Here is a 20,578-nt window from a genome sequence, read left to right on the forward strand (position 1 = left end):
GGTTTGCTTTCTTTTAATACTATAAAGCACAAACCAAAACTTTCTAGTCAGGAAAAACATGGCTTTTGTTATATTCTGAGTCACTTTTCCTCAGCAGCAAACAAAGTGGCTTTTCAATTCAAGTCCTGAACATTTCAGAATGAAATGTTTTGCAAAGTCCTAAAGTAAATCACAATTCTCCAAGTCACACTTCCAGCTGATGTGAACTCACTGAGGTCAGTAAAGAGATGCCATGAGACCGATCTCCCCTGGCCTGACTTGGGTGGCATAATTGATAAGCTGATCTCTTGAAATCAATTCAAGATGTTCCAGTCAGCCAAGCAGAAGCCTGGAATTTCACTACTAACTTGCTGCTGTTCTGCCTAATGTCTCCTCTTAGCACAGAGGTTGAGTACGTCCCTTGTGAGCTGTGCGGCAGTCAGATGTCACTGGCCCAATTCATAACCCAGTGAAATTAATTTTGCAGTCCATTTGGGGAGTTCTTTAAAGGGGAAAAGACTTTGGCTTGACTCTGAAGTTTGCTAGCTTTCACTTCAGAATTCTTTATTTTTTATTTATTTTACAAGGTTTGTACCAAGTATTTTTAGAAATGTGGAACAATCTCTCAACTTCTCATATTAGAAGTGCCTTAAACAACAGTGTTCTGTTTTCCTGTTAAAAATTCTATCTTGCTTTGTTACATGCCCAATTCCCTGAATAGGAGGTGGATCTCCTAAATGAAATTCACTCTTAAAATACAATTCAACACTCTTCAGACAAGGAGACCAGTAAAAACACTGCAGATTTTACTGTGGTGGCACCAAAGCTATACCAAGCACATTTCAAACACAGAGAAAACCAGAGAGAACCATCCAAACTCTGCCCAGCAATGAAGACCGTACATGACAGAGCCACAGAGCACACTCAGTACCTAAACTGCAGAAAGTAAAACCTTCATGGGCACAATTTCACAACTCCAGGTGGGTAACCACAGTAAAAATCCCAAACTTCTGTGTGCTTACAGCACATCATGGTGCTCTACAAGATCAAGCCATGCCTGATCTGATTGCCCAGTCTGGGAGGGCAGCAGCAGTTACCACCTGTGACCATCAGGTATGTACTTCCTACATAAGAACATCCAGTATTTGCAGCAATACATCCAGCAACCTCACTCTGCTCCCACTAAAATCCATGTTGGGTTTATGGCTACAGTGTCCAGCCTCACTATTAATTTTGCATTGATTTCCTTCTGCAAGGAACATGCTTTAATAAAAGAGCCAATCAACCAGATCACCAATAGCTGCCTACCTAACAATAAGCAGGGTATGTTCAAAGAAAGCTTTACTCCAACTTATATTCATTCCTAAGGGCTAAATCAGCTGGCTCACAACAAAGAAACAGCGTTGTTTTGCTTATCAATGTCCCACTGTTCATCTAGAACATCTGCAATAGTTTTGCCTGCAGCACTACCCCATTCATTACAGGCCTTGATAGACTGCTCAATGGGCTTTTTTTTTTGGTACAAAATGTACAAGGGCATTTTACAAAGTGGACTTTGCCCTGATATGAATAATTTTAAAAAAATAATTTAAAAGTGCATTTCATTTCAGAGTCACCATTTTCCAAACCAACTTTTGGCAAATGGAAACAAAATGGCAACAGCTAAACCTGACAGCTCAGCCCATGGCACGAAGCAGAGGGATTCTGCAGATCACTTGTTTCTTTGCTTGGCTGCCAAAGTGCATCGCCATCTACCAAAAATGCAGTTAATGAAAGACCCAGTATAACAGAATGTAAATACAGGATTCAAATATGCAAATATCCACACTCAACAAAAGCAGGCCATGCTGAGGAACAGGTGGGATTCAGAAGCTCTAAACTTGCCCCCTCCCTCCAGCAAACCAACTCATGAGAGAGAAGTGAGGCACTTACCATCATCCAGGTAGGCTTGGTCCAGGTTCTGTTCCTGTTTGATGGTGACTCCCGCTGGTAGCACCTCTTTCTGGTCACTCCCTGGTGGTCCATTTTTTGCTGCTCGCTGGCCCGAGGCTGCCTGCTGCTGAATCACCGTCGGGTACGAGCTCGGGCTTAACCTCTGTGCTTGACTGACCTGGGGCTGGCTGGATCTTGCGACACTGGATGTAAAATTTTCACAGCACATGATGTGCTGAAACTCTTGGTGACTTCCACACCTCAGCTGCTGGTTGGTTGGAGAATAGTGAATCACAGGAGAAGACTGCTGGTTGCCTGGAGAGTGGTGGAGCACCGCCGGAGTTTGGCCTGGGGAACCTGCGTGCACCAGCACCGACCTGTGGGCATCTGAAATGGCAACTGGTGCAGCCATCAGGTTGGACTGCTGGTAGCCCAGCTGGCTGGGGCTCAGGCTCTTGCTCCTTTGGTAGATCACGGCGGCCGGGTTCTGCTGGTGGTATCGAGAATCAGGAGAGGAAAGGCCTGAGCGCAACTGCTGGCAAGGGGCCATAGTGGGCACCAGGCAGGAAGGGGACTCGGTGACCATTGTGTGCTGTGAATAGTAAGGCTGTGTTACTGTTCCCAGACCACTGTGTACTGTATTGCAGATTATGGCTGGATCATAGTCATCAATGGGCTCTGTTTTGATTGATGGTACTAGAATAAAGCATGCAAAGGACATTATTCGTAACGAGCTGGTGAGAAACAGAGAGGTTTTTCCTTGAAGTAATTAGAGATTAAAGCCATTTACAAGATTTGCATGTGTGAACTCGTATCTCGCAGGCACCGAGTTTAATGCATCACGTATATGCAATCATGGCAGAGTCTCTCTTGAAAACACTCTGTACTAAGAGGTTCTTGAAAATCTTTAAAGTACTGATTAACCACAAATTTCTAAAATTGGAAAATTCAATACTTCAGCTCATATTTTCATTCACTTAAGGGCCATTCTGGTACACATGCAAAATAAGAAGCCATATATAGGTGTTTCATGTAGTCCTTCCATCTCAAAGGAAGACTGAATTAATAGAAATCCTGTGACATATGCAACTCCTCATTTTTCTGTCAAACTTTTAGCTAGACACCAAAGGCAGAGTTGAACTATTTTAGAGCTTTTGTTTTATCTCCTTTGCTGCATGTGGTTTCCTCAGTGCTGAGAACTGAAGATCTTTCTGACATCATCATCTAAAAGATCAGGATTTAGTGAGAGTTGTGTGAATCTTGGTAGGATAAATGACGGTCCTCTACAGGCAAATTCTTGCATTTCTAATGATTTTTTTTGTCGAATCTTCCCCAAAACTCACTACAGAAACACCATACAATGGAAACCATGTAACGGTCATGCCAAAGGATTGTTTTTCGGAAGTGTAAGGATTCCTTCCCCTAAGTGGTCTATTTTAAGGATTGTATTGAGATAGAAATGTATTTCTCAATACTATTCCAAAGCAGAACAGTTTAGCAACTACACAAAACCTTCACACTGGTGATTGGTTCATAAATTCAGGGAGAGGACCAGAGATTTTCAGGCTGGAGGAGACCAAAATAAGAATCAGAATGAATGTTTGCCTCTCCTTAGAGACAAGTTAAATTAAGACATCATTTGAAGCTTGCATAAAATCTGGTACTGTTATTTTATGTATTCTGGTTTCCACAAACACAATACTCTGATTTTCTCACAATATTTGTCTCTCAGCCAAAGCTGAGAAATTCTGGGAATCTCATTAGCAATCCTATTGCATTTATTGTGACATGGCTGACCAATTCCCAAGAGGAAGATCATCAGAAAAGCATTCATATTTTTCTCCACCAGCCTTGTTCTGAAGAGTATATATTGCTTGCCTTCCTCCATACCAAGGCCTAGTTTCCCAGATCTGATGTTATCTTACTGCTGGACACGTCAGCTGGGAAGGCAACACTCATGCTTTTCATAGGGGTCACACCATGCCACAGACTGAGTCTGTTCCCACTGAGGCTTTGGCAAACTTCCCTCAAGTGAATGGGGCAACATCAGCCCATTGCCAAGATAACTGTCACCTCAAATTCATGGCAATTCCTGATCATAAATCACACACATCCTTCAAACGGTTGTTGAGCACTTAGCTGAATTAAATCAGTGACATTTAGATCCTCAAATAACAGCAAGAAAACAACACAGCAGAAAACCAAATCTTGCTCATGAGAGCTAGGCAACAACTGGCTTGAGAATTACCTGGCTGGTAGGTAAAATGCTGGGGTTGGCTTCTTTTTCTTTTCCCATTGATGACGTAGAAGTTCACCTTCACGGCCGTGCGGATGTGCTTGTTACGGTACTCAGGTATTTCTACAAAAAGCATGCTCTGAAACAACAGAGGGTGACAACAAAGAATTACTAACTGAGGCTGACTGGAGATGTCTGTGTGCATCTCCCCTTGCTACACATCCAGGCACAAAGGAAGGGAAATCTTCCCCTTCATCACTATAAAGGGTATGAGAAAAAGAAAGGAAAAAAGGGCAGATGGTGCAAGATAAAGATTTTTGGTACTGGCAAGCTGGTTTCTATGTACTGAATCCTCTCTTGCACTTGATGTTGTCCTGAACTTGGAAAGAGAAACCTCAGCTACAAATAAAACACACGAAATGCTGATAAAAGCAGCAGCACTGTTAATCACGCCGGGCTTGATAAACAAGTGTGCACTACAGAATTCCCTCTTTTTGTCAGAATGAACTTAATCATTCTATAGGCTTTTCACTTATACATGTCCGGATCCCACTTCCATGGAAATTAGGAGCAAGTCTCCCGTTCCCTTCCGCCAGGGCAGGCATGGCCCTTGGCAGTGTCAGTGCAGCTCCTAAATGCACTGACTGACTACAGGAAGGTCCCATTAAGCAAAGTGAACAAAGAGGCTCATTCCCTTGAAAGATCAGTGTTCATTCGAAACACTGTAGGACAAATTCTGTCCTGCAAAGAGCACAGCACCCAAGGCTTCCACGCAGGCAAAGGAAGCCAGGACAGCCAGCATCCTGCAGAGGGCTGGGCTGGTACAATAGAGTCTTCTGCAAGAACACAAAATCCAGCAGTTATTCAATTTGCTGTGGGTTGCCGCTAAATGAATCGCCTCTTTTTGCAACATATCTACTGCTGGAGCATTTGACATTTGTTCATCCCAGCAGCAAGATTGCTGCTCTTTCTGCTTTTGAGACGCTCTTTCAAAACTACCCCTTGAATACAACTTGCTCTCTGAGAAGCTCGAGGAGAGGACATCCAGTGCTTTGCATACTTACAGGCTGGCTCTTATCTTTGTCCACTGTTGCCTCCATTTCCCAGATCTGCTGCCCATCTAGAAGAATATCACAATGTTAACCTCACTGTAATTTTTTTGTTTTTAAATCGTAGAACTTGACTTAAAAAAAAAAGGACACAAATTAAGGGCATCAACTTAGCAAAGCTCTCAAAATGGACTTAATTCCAAACACCTTCCCAGTCCTAACCAAAAGCAACAGCATTTAATTTAAACACATCATCGAACACTTCTCTTGCCAGGAAAAAGCCTGGGTACATATTAAAATTAAATGTTTATGTAGAAATTAGCCAAACTGAGGAATGAAATATTTAGCACAGGTGCAACATCTGGTTTTTACCAGACCTGAGTTCAGCCATCCTGACTGATGGAGGGCATCAGAAGGTCAGATAACTTGTTAATGGTCACTTTCTGCCATTTTAAGCCAAGACCACATGGTTTCCCACGGAATGCCAGCGACAGTCCTAAAAGGCACCAAATATTCACTGTACTCAGGGTAAAAGCACTTCATTGCATGTGTGACAGCCTCTGCCTCTGAACCACTGGAACTCTTTCTGCTCTTAATCACTTCCATGCAGCTCTTCTCCATTCTGAGCTCCACAAAACTGTATTTACAGAGGAAAATAAAATTTGATCCCCTTGTATTGAACCCCACCAAAGTAACCCCTGTGCTGTAAGAGTACATCAGTAGTAACAGGACATTCATACGTAAAGGTGTATGAATGGGTGCTTCATCTGGTTACAAATATTCCTTAAATCTACTGTCTCCCCAGAAACATTTTCTAGCAATGCTTTCCTTCTTACTTTATTTTTTTTAGATTTTAATCTTTACCCCTTTGATTTTTATATTCCGTTGAGCCTTTTAGGCAAGCAATTTGCAGAAGAAAAATACTGATGGGGGGAAAAAGAAAATAAAAATTGCCTCATACCCTTCTGAAAGTTTGATTTTAGAATGATCAGGGGACACGTCTCCAAAGGCCCCGACATGACTGGGAATACTGCAGCCTGAGGCTGTGTTTGCTTTAGGGGGGAGGCAGCTCCAGGCATGTTTCTTTGGGGGTTCCCCAGGCTGCCTGCCCAGGCTGGGCAGGATAAGGGTGGAAGTCTCCTGAAAACAGTCCTTCTCACAGGACTTTTTATTTTTCCCAGTTCTTGGAAGTTCTGCAAGAGCTGCTTTTGTCCTCTGTTATTTAAGTACTTCTGCTTCTGGCGAAAAGGGAAATGAAAGAGTATTTTTAAATGCATTTTGCATTTTTTCTGTTGTTTTCCCCTTTGTTCTGTGCTGGGCCCAGACAATGAGCTGACAGATGTGCCGGGCTCTCAGGCGGCCTCAACCCAAGATGGGCTCATCTGCTGCTCCATGGCCAGGACACAGCCCTTGGGGGACCCTGCCTGCTCCAGCTCTGTGTCCTCTCAGCCTGGGGGTCCTTTCCAGCATGCCAGAACCTCACCTGTCCCATCACCCCACACCTGAGACACCTCTGCTGTGTTCTAGTCCCTGAGCACGCACTGGGGATAGACGGATTTTCCTTGAGGGCATCACCCACAGCATGTCCCTTCCTCCCTTGGGATGGCACCCAGTGGGCACCCCGTGTTGACTGGGCCTCCTCATCCCAATCCTTCCCACTGGGGAAGTGGAGGCAACCGAGGAATAGCTGGAAGTTTGGTTTCATCCATCAGTTGCCTGTGAGGAGGAGAGGGGAAGAGAGATCCCAGGTTTCCAGCTCCTCACCCAGCTACTGCCAGAGCATCCTGCTGCAGGAGGAGACACTAAGAAACCTGGACTTTTTTCTTTTTTTTAAAGTGTTTCAAGTTCCCCCCCCAGTGAGTCAGTTGTGTTTTCTACACCAACATGTGGATGAGTGGCCCCTGGAGCTGGGATGGCCTAAGCTGTGTCACTGGAGCCAGTGAGGCTCTCACCCCACATCCCAAGAGACTTCTGTGCAAAGGGATGGAAAATAATCCACTATTTAATGTAATTTATCATAAGCATTCACTTTGGCCACTGCTCTGGGCTGTTGCACGTTCAGTCTATACCCCTATTAATGTGTCTTACTGCTGTTGAGGCAGCAAACATATCAGGGAAGGGAGAAGCCAAAATACTGAGGGTTTAATCCAGCAAATACTTGTCCAGATGACAAGGCAGTAAATACTCAGTGGGAGGATTCCTCTTCTAGGTGACCTTTGTGAAAAGAAACCACCACAGTGTGTGTTAAGGAACCTCCCCAGGCTCCAGGAAAAGAAACCCAAAGTATAAGTTTTTATAGTCCTCTGAGGAAAAGAGGAGGGAAAAGGAAACACATATGTCATAAAATATGAGTTCTGATAGAGACACACATCAGAACTGCCTCAGCAAAGCAATATGAAGATGTCCTGACAAGAAGGACAGCCAAGAAGGAATATTTTACACTGGTTTTGCTCCAGGCAGAATGTTTTCATCTTTGTTTCTGTACTGCTAAATTCAAACAGTCTGTGCAGATACAACAGCACTAACTTCACAAAGAAGGTAGAAATCAAAAGGATTTGTTGGTCCAAAATGCATAAACTAAAGTAGAAAGGGGGCTCCAAGTCATCTGCCATATTCCAGAGGCCTGTGAAGCACATGCAACCACAACATAGTGGATTTGATTTAGTAACTGAGCCACTGAAATTGCACTAAAAGCTAATGAAGCCAACCATACAAATCAAATGATGTTTAGCCTGAGTCCAAAGCCTGTGAGGATCAAGAGTAAGAATGAGAAAAAGTCTAACCAAACAAGAAATAAATTATTTGGGGCTATCATTCTAACAATGATAGATGCTTCTGTTTGGATATATATTCATACTGGTGGCAGCTAAACAGGTTTCTAAGAAATCTGTCAGCAGCAGCAATCCCTGTTCTTTGAGCACTGAAGCCCTGTTGAATTTAACCACTCTGCAGTTCACTCCCTGACCTTTATGCTTAAATATGATGATGTGGCTCCATCTGTCTCACTGCTTCACTTTAGCTCGAGACAATCAATATTTGCTTTTCCTTTAACCACTCTGGATACACACATTATGGTGAGCTTTTGGCAGAAGGATGAGGGAGGCTGTGAATAAAATGAAAAATACAACTGCATTCAGAAATCTCTCTCTACTTTAACCCATTCTTTTTGCTGGTAATGAAAAGAAAACTTTCGATTATGCACACTCAGGGAATTAACAGAGAGTAGGAGGAATAAACTGAGAAGTCTAAGGATCACCTGAGGAAATTTTTAACAAAGAACACTTGCACCAAACTGTCAACAGACCATCTTCAGAATGAGCAGAAATCAGAATACTCTTAGGAGGAAATTAAAGTGGATGTTTGAAGAAAGTTATCTGCAAAAACGAGATTCCTACTGTAAAAGTCATAATGCTGATGCGATGGTAAAGCACAGCCCCTAGTCCAAAACATGTGTCACAACTTGGGTACACTGTGGTGGGCTCTTCTCTCCAGTACCAGTGTCACAACTCAGGTGGTGCCTCAGCACCACAGATGAATTCAGCTTTGAGCAGGAGGTTGTGCTCAACGACCTCCCAAGGTCCCTTCTGGCCTCAATTACCCTGTAATTCTGTCATGCCACCAACGGGACAAATGACTGGTTCCCTCCTGCTTGGAAACCGAGAAGATTAAACCCCAGCCTGACTAATAATTTAATCCAAAGTCTACAAGTACAGATAGCTCTCTATTGCTATAATTAGACCCGTTTCAACAATGGACAGGGAAGAAAACTGCAAAAGAGCAACAGCACCATTTCTGCTGAAATACTGTAAGAGCACAAGCACAGAAATACAGAGGGGTATGCTCAGCAAGCCACAATCAGCACTGGGCTGCCCCAGCACCAGCCAGGACACTGCAGGGATGTCCTGGGATATGCTTGGATCACACAGGAATTTGGTGTCATGTCCACGTGTGTGGCATCTTTCAAATTCTGACTCCACTATGGAGAATTCAATCCGCGCCTCTGGAAAGAGCAGTAGTTCCATTAAAGACGATAAAATATTTCTGGATGCAGACTCTGAGGTCTTACCAGCCTCATGCAGTATTTTTACTGTTGTGGTTCCCTGCTCATTTAATGGTTTGTCTTAGTTGGCAAGTCTTTAACACCACAGGTCAGTGAAATGTTCAGGAAATAGAGATTTTTGTGCTGCTTCAGGGCTATGAGACTTAGCATTAAACCCTGATGAGAGATCTGATTGTGTCAGCACTCTTTGGAGGAATGAATGAGTTGTTGGAAGAAAGTAATTCTACCCTTTCTAACTCAAACTGTGATCATACCAAAAGTCTTGCTTCAAACTGGGGAAAATCAAAATGTCAGCCTGCATTAGGAACATTTTGGGTGATTCTCTGCAGCCCCTTATAGGCCCTTTTTTAATTAGCCAATTAAAGGTTTTCTGAACCAGTTACAGCCTTTACACATTATTCACGACCCCTTACTCATGACTTTGGGGTCAGTAACTAGCAGAGAAACAAACTTACTGCTTTATTTGAACAAGCATGACTGATGGACTGAGAGGTTCAGGAAATTTTCTCTGCAGTTCTCTCCAGCTGAAGACTAAATATACTATTGTGCTGATTCTGTATGGGATTCTATGCCTGCATATGATTTTATGCCTGAAAACGTACACTGATTTTCAGTCAAGCATTACACAAATTACTCAGTGAACAACCTGTTACCTTTCTCCCAGGCAGCAAACCATGCTAGCTCCCCAAGGAAACTGAGCCTGGTAACTGCTGGGACAGCTGCTGCAACTACACATTCCTGCAGAGTTCCCTATTCACTGTGTTTCTTGGAAGGTCTTCCAAAAAAGCACAACAATTATCTCAGTCAGCTTTTATCAATAGATGACAGACATCTCTGGAAAACAGACAAGGTTTTTCAGAGCCACCCCAAGAACAAAAGAAAGAGCAACGAATGCTTTCCAGCAGAAAAGACACCACTCTGGGATGTGGAAACCTTAAGGGCAGGGAACGCTCACTCAACCTCTCTGCTGCCCTTTTCAGGGACAAAATCTGATTTCAGCTGGGAAGTTATTCTGCTCCATGTCAGTGCAAGGTTGCTCAGCATCTGGTTCTAAGCAGTTGTCTCCCTCTAAGCTCTTACTTCAGAATAATTTTCAAACTTTACAGCAAACATGGCACGAATGTATTTAAAACTTGGGAAAAGTAGAACAACTGATTTTTTTTCTGAGCTTCATTTTCATGTAGTTCTTTTTCTTTCTGAAGCAAGACTGCCCACTGCAGTTAATGGAGCTCTGTTCATTATAAGCAGAGCCCAGTGCCTTCATTTCACTGAGGACATAAGTTTGAGTCACCAAGGCCAAAGATACAAGTCAAGGTCCAGGAGGTAAAAGGGCAATGGATTAGTCATCCACCATCCAGCCCAGCCCCAAATCTGACATTTTGCACAGTGAGAACAAGTCTAGAGGAGATTTCTCCCCATCTATTGTTGAGGAATTCGTTTGACACTAAAATAAAACATAAATACAGTAGTTGAACTGTGAAGCAGCAGGAACAGTATTTCATTCCAGAGCTCTTCCAAATGATTCCTTATGCCATTTCATCCAAATAGATTTGTTGTTTTTTTAAGATTATAAGTGTGTGTTTGTGTGTGTGTGTGTGTGTGTGTGTATAAATTATTAAACAAAAGCTTCTCTCAAAATAAAACCACTGGGAACCTCCATGTAATAAAATGAGTCACACCAGGATGCGATGACTAAGTGGGAGAACAGGGAATTCCACTCCCCATGCCAGCTTTCTTCATGATCAATTTTCTGTCAACAGGTGATGGGAGCTTGTCTCTCTGCCTTTTGTTTGTACCAAGAATTATTATTATTTTTTAACATTCTTCCTAAACAATCAAGCTGAATAATCAGGACCAGGCAATCTTCCATCAGGCGCCCCCATAGTAAACAGTGAGCCAGGGAATCCAGGCCAGTAGTGGCTGCCTGTGTTAATAAGGATTTACCAGCTGTAAAATTCCAAAATCTTGTGTCATACGGGGAAACCTTCCAAAACACTGGATTCCACCCTGTCTCGCTGAGTCTCTCACAGCTATGGCAACTCCGTTTCTGCAGCCACACTCTCTTGCATTTTTGTGTGTGTGATCCTTAGATTTTTTCCTGTTTTGCAGTGTTTTTCTGGGATCCCCAGTTAGATGACTGGTGATTGTCCCGTGGGATTACAAGAACACCTGGGGCAGGCAGCACATTTCAGCCAGGAGGAAAACCTTTGGGTAGAAAGGTTTGTTGGGTTTTAGCAGCTATAACAGGGAGGAAAAGCAGAAGGTGCCCCATTTACCCTGAAACTTTCTAATTTGCACAGCAAAACCAGGCTAATCCTGATTAACACTTGTTTCTCTTCAGAGTTCACAAACGGTGGGATTTGCTGAGACACCTCCTTCTTCTGCACAGAAAGAACAGAAAAGAAACTCAAAGAGAACAAAACCTCCCTGATCCTCCCCACTTCTGATACCTTTTTGCAGAGAGAACTCCCAAGCCTTGAGTCACTTTGCTGCTGCCTTACTTCAGTTCACTGAGAAGGGAGATGAACCTGGACGGTGACACCTCTGGCTAATGCAGAAATCAGGTGGAACTCCTGACAGAGACATCTGTAATTTATTCCCCCAGTCCATCCCATCACTCTGCAGGTTTAGGGTGGATGGGATATGCATCCAGCTTTACATGCTGGACTCCAGCCACAGACTGAGTGGAACAGGGATCGTGCTCTTTCAAAACTGTCAGGAAAATAGCAAGGTAGCAAATTTATTTAATATACTTTCTACAGACCCTCACATATTGCAAACAAACTGAACCATTTAAGATTACAGTACCACACTCAGTTTTGCTGACTCTGTAACTATTACCAAATATTTGTGCTTTTTTCCCTAGCCTTTCCCATTAAAAAAAAAATCAAACAATAGTTTGGGTTTTTTCCCCAGATGCTGGATTTTTATCTCAGGATAAGATGCCTTTCAAACCTACATTTAATGCATGCTCAGCAGTGGATTGCATCTATCATTGCATTATTAGCCTTGTTCTAAGATATGTCCTGCTCCTTTTAGTTCTCCTTAAGTTCATTAATTTAGAAATCAGTGCTTGCATTCAATATTTAAAGTTGTTTATTTGGTCAAATAGCAAACCCTCTTTTGGGTGGACTTGGGGGAAAAAATTGAAATTTTTTTTTAAAGTTTTTTTTTTTTTTAATCTTTAATTTGCCTGTGAAAATTGCACCACTAATTCTGCATTATTAAGTTCACAGACTTAAATGTTGAAAATACTTTGCTGTTTTCTGCATTCTCCTGGAGTTTTTGGATCATTCATGGAACTGTCAGACTACAAACAGGGATTTAGTTCCCTGGCTGGGGCATGGTGAGGAATTTCAGACTGGACACAACAGAAAAGAGAATGTTGCTGTAGACATTGTTAGAATTTCCTTTCACCTCTCCCACAAATGACATGACCATCAGCCCTGGCTCCTCATTACCATCAAAAACAACACACAAGCCACCTTCTACTCACATTATACATGCCATGATGCCATCCCACCACAGTTTTCTACAGTGAATTGCCCTGAAAGACTCCTGGATGTTGGAATCCACTGGCACATGCTCCATGGTTTGTTTCTAGGGTATGGAGGCAGGTGCATTCTGTGCAGATGAAACCTCAACTCACCACTGACACACTGAACATCACGGTCCTGATCCTGCCCTGTGGTGAGTTCTGAAACCAGCAGTCATTCAAGCACCACTGCTTGAGTCTAGAGCTGCAAAGATTTATTTTGTCACAGAGACTTTGAACATCCATTCTTCAGGGGTCTTGGCAGCTGCATCAGTTCAAAGGGCACAGAGAGCACCACCTCCTCTCCCTGCACTGCGTGGATGGACCGAAAGATTTATGATGGATCCCCTCCAAGGATGGACGCTCTGTTTGGGTTGTTCCTCCACCACCCACATTGTCCTAGTGATGATTCACGATGTCCATGTGGCCACCAGAAGAGTTTGGCAGGGGAAATCACAGTCCATTTGCACTTCTCTCCCAGAGAAACACGAAACTCCCCTATCACTGACAGCAGAGCAGCAGTAACCAGTACACAAATGGGAGTAAACACAATGCAACCAACATCTGACTTGCAAATTATTACATGACAATTAAAATAAATAAAAGGGGGAATTCCAAATCTTTTCTTTTTTTAACTGCACTGTAAGGTCTGGGCCCCAACCAAACACTGACACCCCTGACCTTCAACATATTCCAAATCCTTGATAGCTCTAGGACTGCTTTTTAAGCTCTCTCTTTCAGATCAAAACTAAAGGAATATATGCACTTCAAAAATTGCTACCCGTACAATCTAATCTAGTCGCTTCTCCTGACCTATTTTTATTTAGCTGGGCTCAGTTACATGTCTCTGAGTTCAGATCTTAAAACTCCTTCAGCCAAACTCTGCTTTTGTGTGCTGGACTTAACGAATTTATGAGCTGCCCTGGCTTACAGCAGCTACAGATTACACTCTCTCATCGGGAAGAGAGAGCCTTAAAAAAGTTAAAAAACCCAGTCTATGGCTTGCATGTTGATAAAACCTTATCATTACGAAAATTAATGCTCTTTATGCATCAGCATTTCATAAACACAAGCACTCTGTCCCCCCAGAGCACTGAGCTCCAGCCCCTTCACTTCACTTCCTGCTGCTGTTTCCTGTCGCGAGCCCAAACCGAGCGACTTTCACAGCCTTGTCCCTGGTGAACTCGGTGCCACAGCCTGCAGCTCGCGTGACACCGGGCAGCTATTTTCAGAAGGACATCCTGGCACAATTTGGGGAATGGTCTTTTTATTTTCCCGGTATTTCTTAGGAAAAATATACGTCCCCATAGTTCTATGAAACAGAGAAATAAAAGCTGCTCGTTATGGTTCTCAGAACCTTGCTGTATTTCAGTCACAGTTATGAGCAGTTCTACGTCCCTCTGCGTTGCAAGTACTGAGTGAAGAACTGTCTACAAGATCCAGAAGAAATGGAAATAGGTTTTGAGTATTCCCTTGAGGGATGAAACCTAATTTACAACTGTGATCCCCAGCTGCATTTTCCTCAGTTTTGTAAGGTGACCGATTGCTGCTTCTCATCATCAGACACTGATCCAGATTCAAGATGCACCCAGATTCTGGAGGCTACAAAACAGTTAACATCTTGTTGCACAGAGATACTTGCACAAAGGATTTTGGGGAAAAAACCCAGTCTTGCTGCTCTCATCTTAAAACACTGGACTCACAAGCCAAGTCCAAGAGCTCTGTGGAGTACAGCCTGATGAAAGCTATTAGGTGGTTACCCACACCACTGCTCTCACCCTTGTCATTGCCAGCAAAGCTCAAACTGGTGGCAAAAGTGGCAAATCCAGTACCACTTGCTAGCACAGACAAGGCTTGAGAGCTGCTAAAATGAAACTCAAAGAAAACCAAGCTCCCCCCTGCGAGCTTGTTGCACCTTCCTGCCTCGAGAAAGGTGTGATTCTTGCACAGGCTCCCCGGGGCAGCGCCGCGCTCGGGAAGAGCCGCGACAATGAGAGGGTCACGCCAGCGATGTGCTCTCCACCCACAGGGATGTTTATTGTGGCTTGTTCTGCTTCTGAGCAGCTCATCAGCGCTTTCTGCAAGGTGCAGACGGGTCTGCAGCGAGCGAGCTGCCTGAGGTGAGTGCAGGATCCACCTCCTCCTTCCACCCAGAGACTTCGAATCGATAAATCGGGCTGCACAACTGGGCTCCTTGTTCTGTGCTCAGGCAGCACAATGCAGCAGCAACTAGGCATGGCCTCATAGTGATATTTACAATTGTATACAGTGTATAATGAGGGAAGTTGAAAGTCTCAGGTGTACAATATCCTAACATTCAGGCAGGCTGGGACACGCATCAGACTGGCTGAATTCTCAGCATGGAGCAGTGAGCCCTGCATGATCTGCATATCCACCTCAGCTTCTCAACCTTCTCACTTTAAGATATACCTATTAAATAAAGCAATCTTCATTTAAAAGCACTTTAGGGCATCTCTGTAAGAGGTGTTGCTGCATTATGAAGCAGTGCACGGACACACAAAGAACTGGCTCAGCACGGAGCAGAGTCCCCCAGATACCACACAGACTTCTGATTCACACCAAGGATCTGACTCTGGACCTCCCATCCTCTAAATTCCCCTTCTGCCAATCATTTATGCAAAGTCCAGCAGACTGAGGTTGCCTGCAGAGACTGAGGGGTGGCGGGGCAGGCAGGATATGGAACACCAGCAAGCAAATCCCTGCTCCAGACTGGGCACAACCGCTGGGATAAGTCATGGCTCTCCCCTACCAGGAGGGAAAAAAAGAAAAAAAAACACTACAGTTTCCCCAGCAGTGAAGAAAAGCTTTAGATTTAGTGTGTGGAAAATGTTGTTGTTCCTTTCACTTTCTAACATCTATTCCAGCCAGAGCCTTCTGTGCTCTTATATGGAAATAGGGGCAGGGTGTTTTGGATGTTTCCTCGAAATGGCATTAAGGGCTCCCTTCTTTGAGTGTATCATCTCCTTTAGTTACTGCAAAACATTCTTGGGACAGGTACTGTTGTGGGCTGCCAAGCATGTTCCCATGCCCCTTCACAATTCGCTGACATCGATGGAACAGTGGCAGCACAGTGGGAAGGAATTAATACATGGGCTTGAAAGGAAACACAGTATGCCAAAAAAATTCCTCTGACTGCACAGGCTCATCTGAACCTTCACATTTCTGCAGATCCTTTCATACCTGCTGTAAAATAGCCTGGTTTGCTGGTGGTGTGAGAAGGAACTGGGACCCACAGAATGCTTTTTCCCCTCCCAGGTCACCAACTGATGCCCATACACATTCATTTTTGGCTCAATTCCTACTTTTTGCCAGAGGCATTACCCCATAGATCATGCACATGTAGTTCTCTTGGGCAATGCAACTTTTTAAACCCCTGCAAGTCATTGGATTAAGCTGCCTCTGCCTCAGCTTATCAACAGAAAACTTAGGAGCAACAACTTTTCTTAACAGCACAAAGTTTACAATAAAAAATATGGAAGATGAAGTGAAGCATTCTTATATTTCACTATGTATATAAAAATAATTTTACTTCGATATAAAAATATACATTATGTACATTACATGTAATATATTATGCGTATTACACATAATATATATTATGTATATTCCGTATAATAATATAATATACATTGTTTTTTCTCCACAGACTTCTAAAGGGAAGAAAACACAATCTCTGCCTGTAGTTCACATCAACAAAAAAATGTTCATTTCAATTATGATTTCTACAGTAGCGTTCACTAAGCATGAGATTGAACAAGCACAGAGGAACATGTAATGGTCACCTCATTTCTTTGGAACATTTCTTGTTCCTGCTGATTCCCAGTGCCTGCATTCTTGTGAACCAATAACACAAATATTTGCTCCCAAGTCTAATTTTACTCACATGGTTTTACTTACATGAACTTGAATGAGATTACTCACTTGAGTAGGGTTAATCATCAGCACAAATCTTACAACAAGACTTGGCATTACAGATTTGCCTTATCCCACTAGGGAAAGCTAGAAAAAAACTGCCTTACCTGATGTTTTTTCTGTGAACACCACCTTGGACTCTGCTGTGAAATTCTGTCCAGTCAGGATCATCTGTTGTCCTCCATAAACAGAGCAGCTGTCAATGTCTTGTCTTTCAACCATTGGAAGCTCATGAGCAGACCTTTGGGCTGTGGACAAATTGCAAACATGAATGAAACCAACTCTGTTTTACCAGGACTTTCCAAATCTTCCCAGAACTATCCACAGATCGATCTTGTCATCGTTACCATCCACTGACTGCCAAAGCAGCTTCTCCAGGGCGCTAAATTTAGGTCTGAGAGGGAAAAATAAACTTACTCAAGGCATTTTATTTGGAAACATCCAGGAGTTGGCTGCAGCGGTTCAGCTGTGCTGGCCCTACTCCTTGTCCTTGAGAAAGGACAGCTTGGATGAATGAGCTGAAACTTGCCCATGTCTCTTTCCAAGTAAATGGCCAAATTTTCAAGTGCAGGCACACTACAGCCCTGGAGCCCAAAAATTCCACCTGCACAGAGGATTCCACTGAATAACACTGAATTCCTTAAAAAAAAAGAAAAAAAAATGAGCCTTTTTACAAAATCCCACTGCCTCCCACAGAACAGGGGCGATGCTGGGCCTGGCACAGCGTGTTTGCCAACAGAACCTGTCTCCATGTGCAGGTACTGAGCCCTGTGCACACAAGAGGGGCAACCACAAAGCCACATTTCAGAGCAAGGGGGTCATCCCGGGACCGCTGCAGCCCGGGATTTTTGGAAGCATGTTTTGCAGAAGTCTGAACATCTGAGGAGCAGGGCCCTGTGTTGCAGACTGATTACAAAAGGCAAGAGAAGAAAAGGTGAGGTGGGATCCAGATGGGCACACACGTCATCAAGGCTTTCTAAGGTCTTTACTGCTCTTGGTCATAAATTTGGAGCATGACTTTGGCAAGTTATTCTCTCTTTCCAGAAAACCAGGATAGCACCATCTCTCCACATACTTTCCTCTCATCCTACTAAAACAGACATTTGCATGGTCAGAAAAGCTTTGGAGAACCCTGGTCACCATCCCTGCAAAGCCATTTCAACTGTTTGCTATCAAGCAGCAGGAGCTGAAGAAAGTGAAGATGTGAGAATGGTTCCCTACAGCTGGAAAATATCAGGAGTTTCCCTATGACCAGACCAGGTGGGCAGCAGTTTGGGTCTGGTGAGCTGCGAGTTCATGACCTGCACTCAAACTCCTCCAGATTCATCCACCCCAACTGGAAAGGCCTCCAGGGGATCCTGCTCATCTATTTAACAGCTGCCTTGGCTGGATTTTAACTTTCTCTCACAAAGAGACCCTGAGCACTTGTGTCTTCACTGAACACCGTTGGCTGCCGAGCCAAAAATCAGGAAATGATATCCTATATGTTCAGCTGCCCTTGCACTCACACACAGGCAGGGCTGGGCTGTCTGTGACCTGACCTGGCACTGTTTTTACTGCTGTGCAAGCTTCAGAAAGCCCCAAACCCAACAGCTCTTGGCCACAGTGAGAGCTGCACAAAGGCTCTCGTCACATGAAGAAAATGCTTAAATATTCGGTGAGAAAACACCAGCATTAAACTTTTCATACATTCTGCAGAAGTGGGGAGCAACTTTTCTAGCTCAGCTGAACCCTTCAGTCACGAGGCAGAGATTTTGCTCTTGTTAAAGACTACAGATAATTTAATGTTTGCAACTTTCTTGTGCTATTTGGGAGGCATTTTTTTGAAATCTATTTAGAACAACCTTATGACTCATTGTTCCTTTCAAGCATTTAACAACATCTGGGCTAAGATACTGCCAATTAAGAATATATATTCAGATTATTTTCACAGAAGCTATAATTTCTTTCATATGGCTGTATGATTAATTCTTTTCCCAAAATACTCTAATTTTTGATGAGTTCATAATTGGATTTATCACAAAGACACATCTTTAACCTCAGATCTTAAAGAGTAAATAGCAATCATCAAAAAACATGTCTACCATAGTCAAGAGAAGATGCATGTAAGCATTGCCCTGAACACTGTTTATTCCTATTCAATCCCCAAATTTCACTTCCAAAGCATTCTAGGTCATCAAAATTCCAGATTAACCTACATCTCTCAGACTTCATTGTGTTAATAGAGAGTTTGGTACCTGACATCCCCCAGATCAGTGATTCCCAAGGCTTTTTCAGGACGAGGAAGGACAAGTTTTAGCCTGGAAATAACCATCTGACTCATCTTAGTTACATTTGGATCTCGGCAAGTTGGAAATCGCTGCTGAAGACCAAAGCCCTGTCCAACTTCCATAGAGTGCAGTGTTTGTGTACACTGCGACCTACCAAGGAGCCCAGGATCAGCAGGAATGTGCATCCCGGCTCTTGGGGAGTGCCAAAAGCCCTTCTGCCCTCCCCAGACGAGCTGGGGCAGCCTCAACAGCACTGCCTGGAAGGCTGAGAGGGGCAGGGGTGCTCTTAAAAAAACCAAACACTTTTCATTTTCAAAGGTCTCATTTGTTAACCCAAACCTAGAAGGTGTCGTCCCATTCCACCATTTCCACCAGTATGGAGATTCAAGGTTCAGTGTGGAGCTGCCTCAATAGGATTACTTTTTTTCCTCTGCAAGAAATATTAATTGCCAATAAATCCCCTTCCTCTAAGGCTCACGATGGGTGGACTGCATGCAATAATTTCACACTATTCCTTCTCTTCCCCCAGGGGTTGGCACTTCATAAAGTGACCTACAGCTACTGGAGTTTATGAGCTTTGAATAAACAAAACGCTGTTGATTTAACCAGTTGGGGTGTTTACTTTCAATAGCAACAGTTACTGACATAAGGCAGCAAAGCAAATGCTATAGAAATACTCACACTTGGCCTGAAGCAGTGTGTCAACCTATTAACAGGGGACATTATTTTTCTATTTTATTTGACCGTTTGCAAATCAAGATGTCATGGGTTCCTGGTGCCAAGAAATACAATGCATGCAGTGACACGGGAGAGAAAGGGAGCCGCTGTCCTGGAGTGCTGCACCACCTCCAGGAGCCTCAGCCCAGAGGGAAGAGCCCCTTCTGCCCACAGCCCACCCAGGCTCACGTGCACCCTGCACTGGTTGGGGCTTGAGCCTTTATTCCCTTCCCTATGGCAGCAGGTGGAGGAAAGGTCAGGAAGGCCTAAAACTCTGAATGCTTCACATGGGATGCACAAGCCTGGAGGCTGACCCTAAGGAAGTATGCCAAGGCAGGTAAAGGTGTTTCTTCCTTCTCCACCTGCCTGCAGCATCCATAAGTGTTCCTTTTTTCACCAGAGAGGATATTTGTTTTTAAAGGGAAAAAAAGGGATGTTCTGAGACAACTGAATTACCTGGATGAGTCTGTTGTGGCTCCAAATCTCCCCTAGGAGAGTGTTACCCATTGCTGTTAGCAGATTCCAAATGACAATACCAGTTGTATTCCATAACATGCTCCTTAGGTAATCCTGCAAGCCCTTCTCCTCCCACGTCTCCCTGCCCATGCTCCTCCTGCACTCATCTCCTGGGACAAGTGGTTCTCTCCCTGCCTGAGCATCATGTTTCCTTCCACCAGGTTGGGAGGGCTTCCAAGTGCTGCCTTGTTTTGCCCAAAAGCTGACTTGTTTTATGAGTAGTGCTAACTGAAGCTAAATGTCTCTTAACAGCCTCTGGAGAGGAACTGTCTCAGCAATCTCTCTCCCTGTATGTGCAGTACAAACAAGGGCTGGATGGGGTAATGTAAGGCAAAGAAAAAAACACTATTG

General features: G+C 43.7%; 1 protein-coding gene across 1 annotated transcript in view; it reads right to left on the reverse strand.

The window, feature by feature from the left end:
- NFATC2 (nuclear factor of activated T cells 2) overlaps positions 1-20,578 on the reverse strand; it is an 84,687-nt gene that overhangs the window by 25,799 nt on the left and 38,310 nt on the right. The window contains exons 6-9 of the mRNA XM_032705169.1: positions 16,832-16,972; positions 5,212-5,267; positions 4,160-4,286; positions 1,912-2,607 (exon numbers count right to left, since the gene is read on the reverse strand). Coding sequence (XP_032561060.1) covers positions 1,912-2,607; positions 4,160-4,286; positions 5,212-5,267; positions 16,832-16,972 — 1,020 coding nt within the window. The remainder of the gene's footprint in view (positions 1-1,911; positions 2,608-4,159; positions 4,287-5,211; positions 5,268-16,831; positions 16,973-20,578) is intronic.

Source organism: Chiroxiphia lanceolata, chromosome 17 (genome assembly GCF_009829145.1).
Source record: "Chiroxiphia lanceolata isolate bChiLan1 chromosome 17, bChiLan1.pri, whole genome shotgun sequence".
In the NCBI taxonomy this organism is placed as follows: Eukaryota; Metazoa; Chordata; class Aves; order Passeriformes; family Pipridae; genus Chiroxiphia; species Chiroxiphia lanceolata.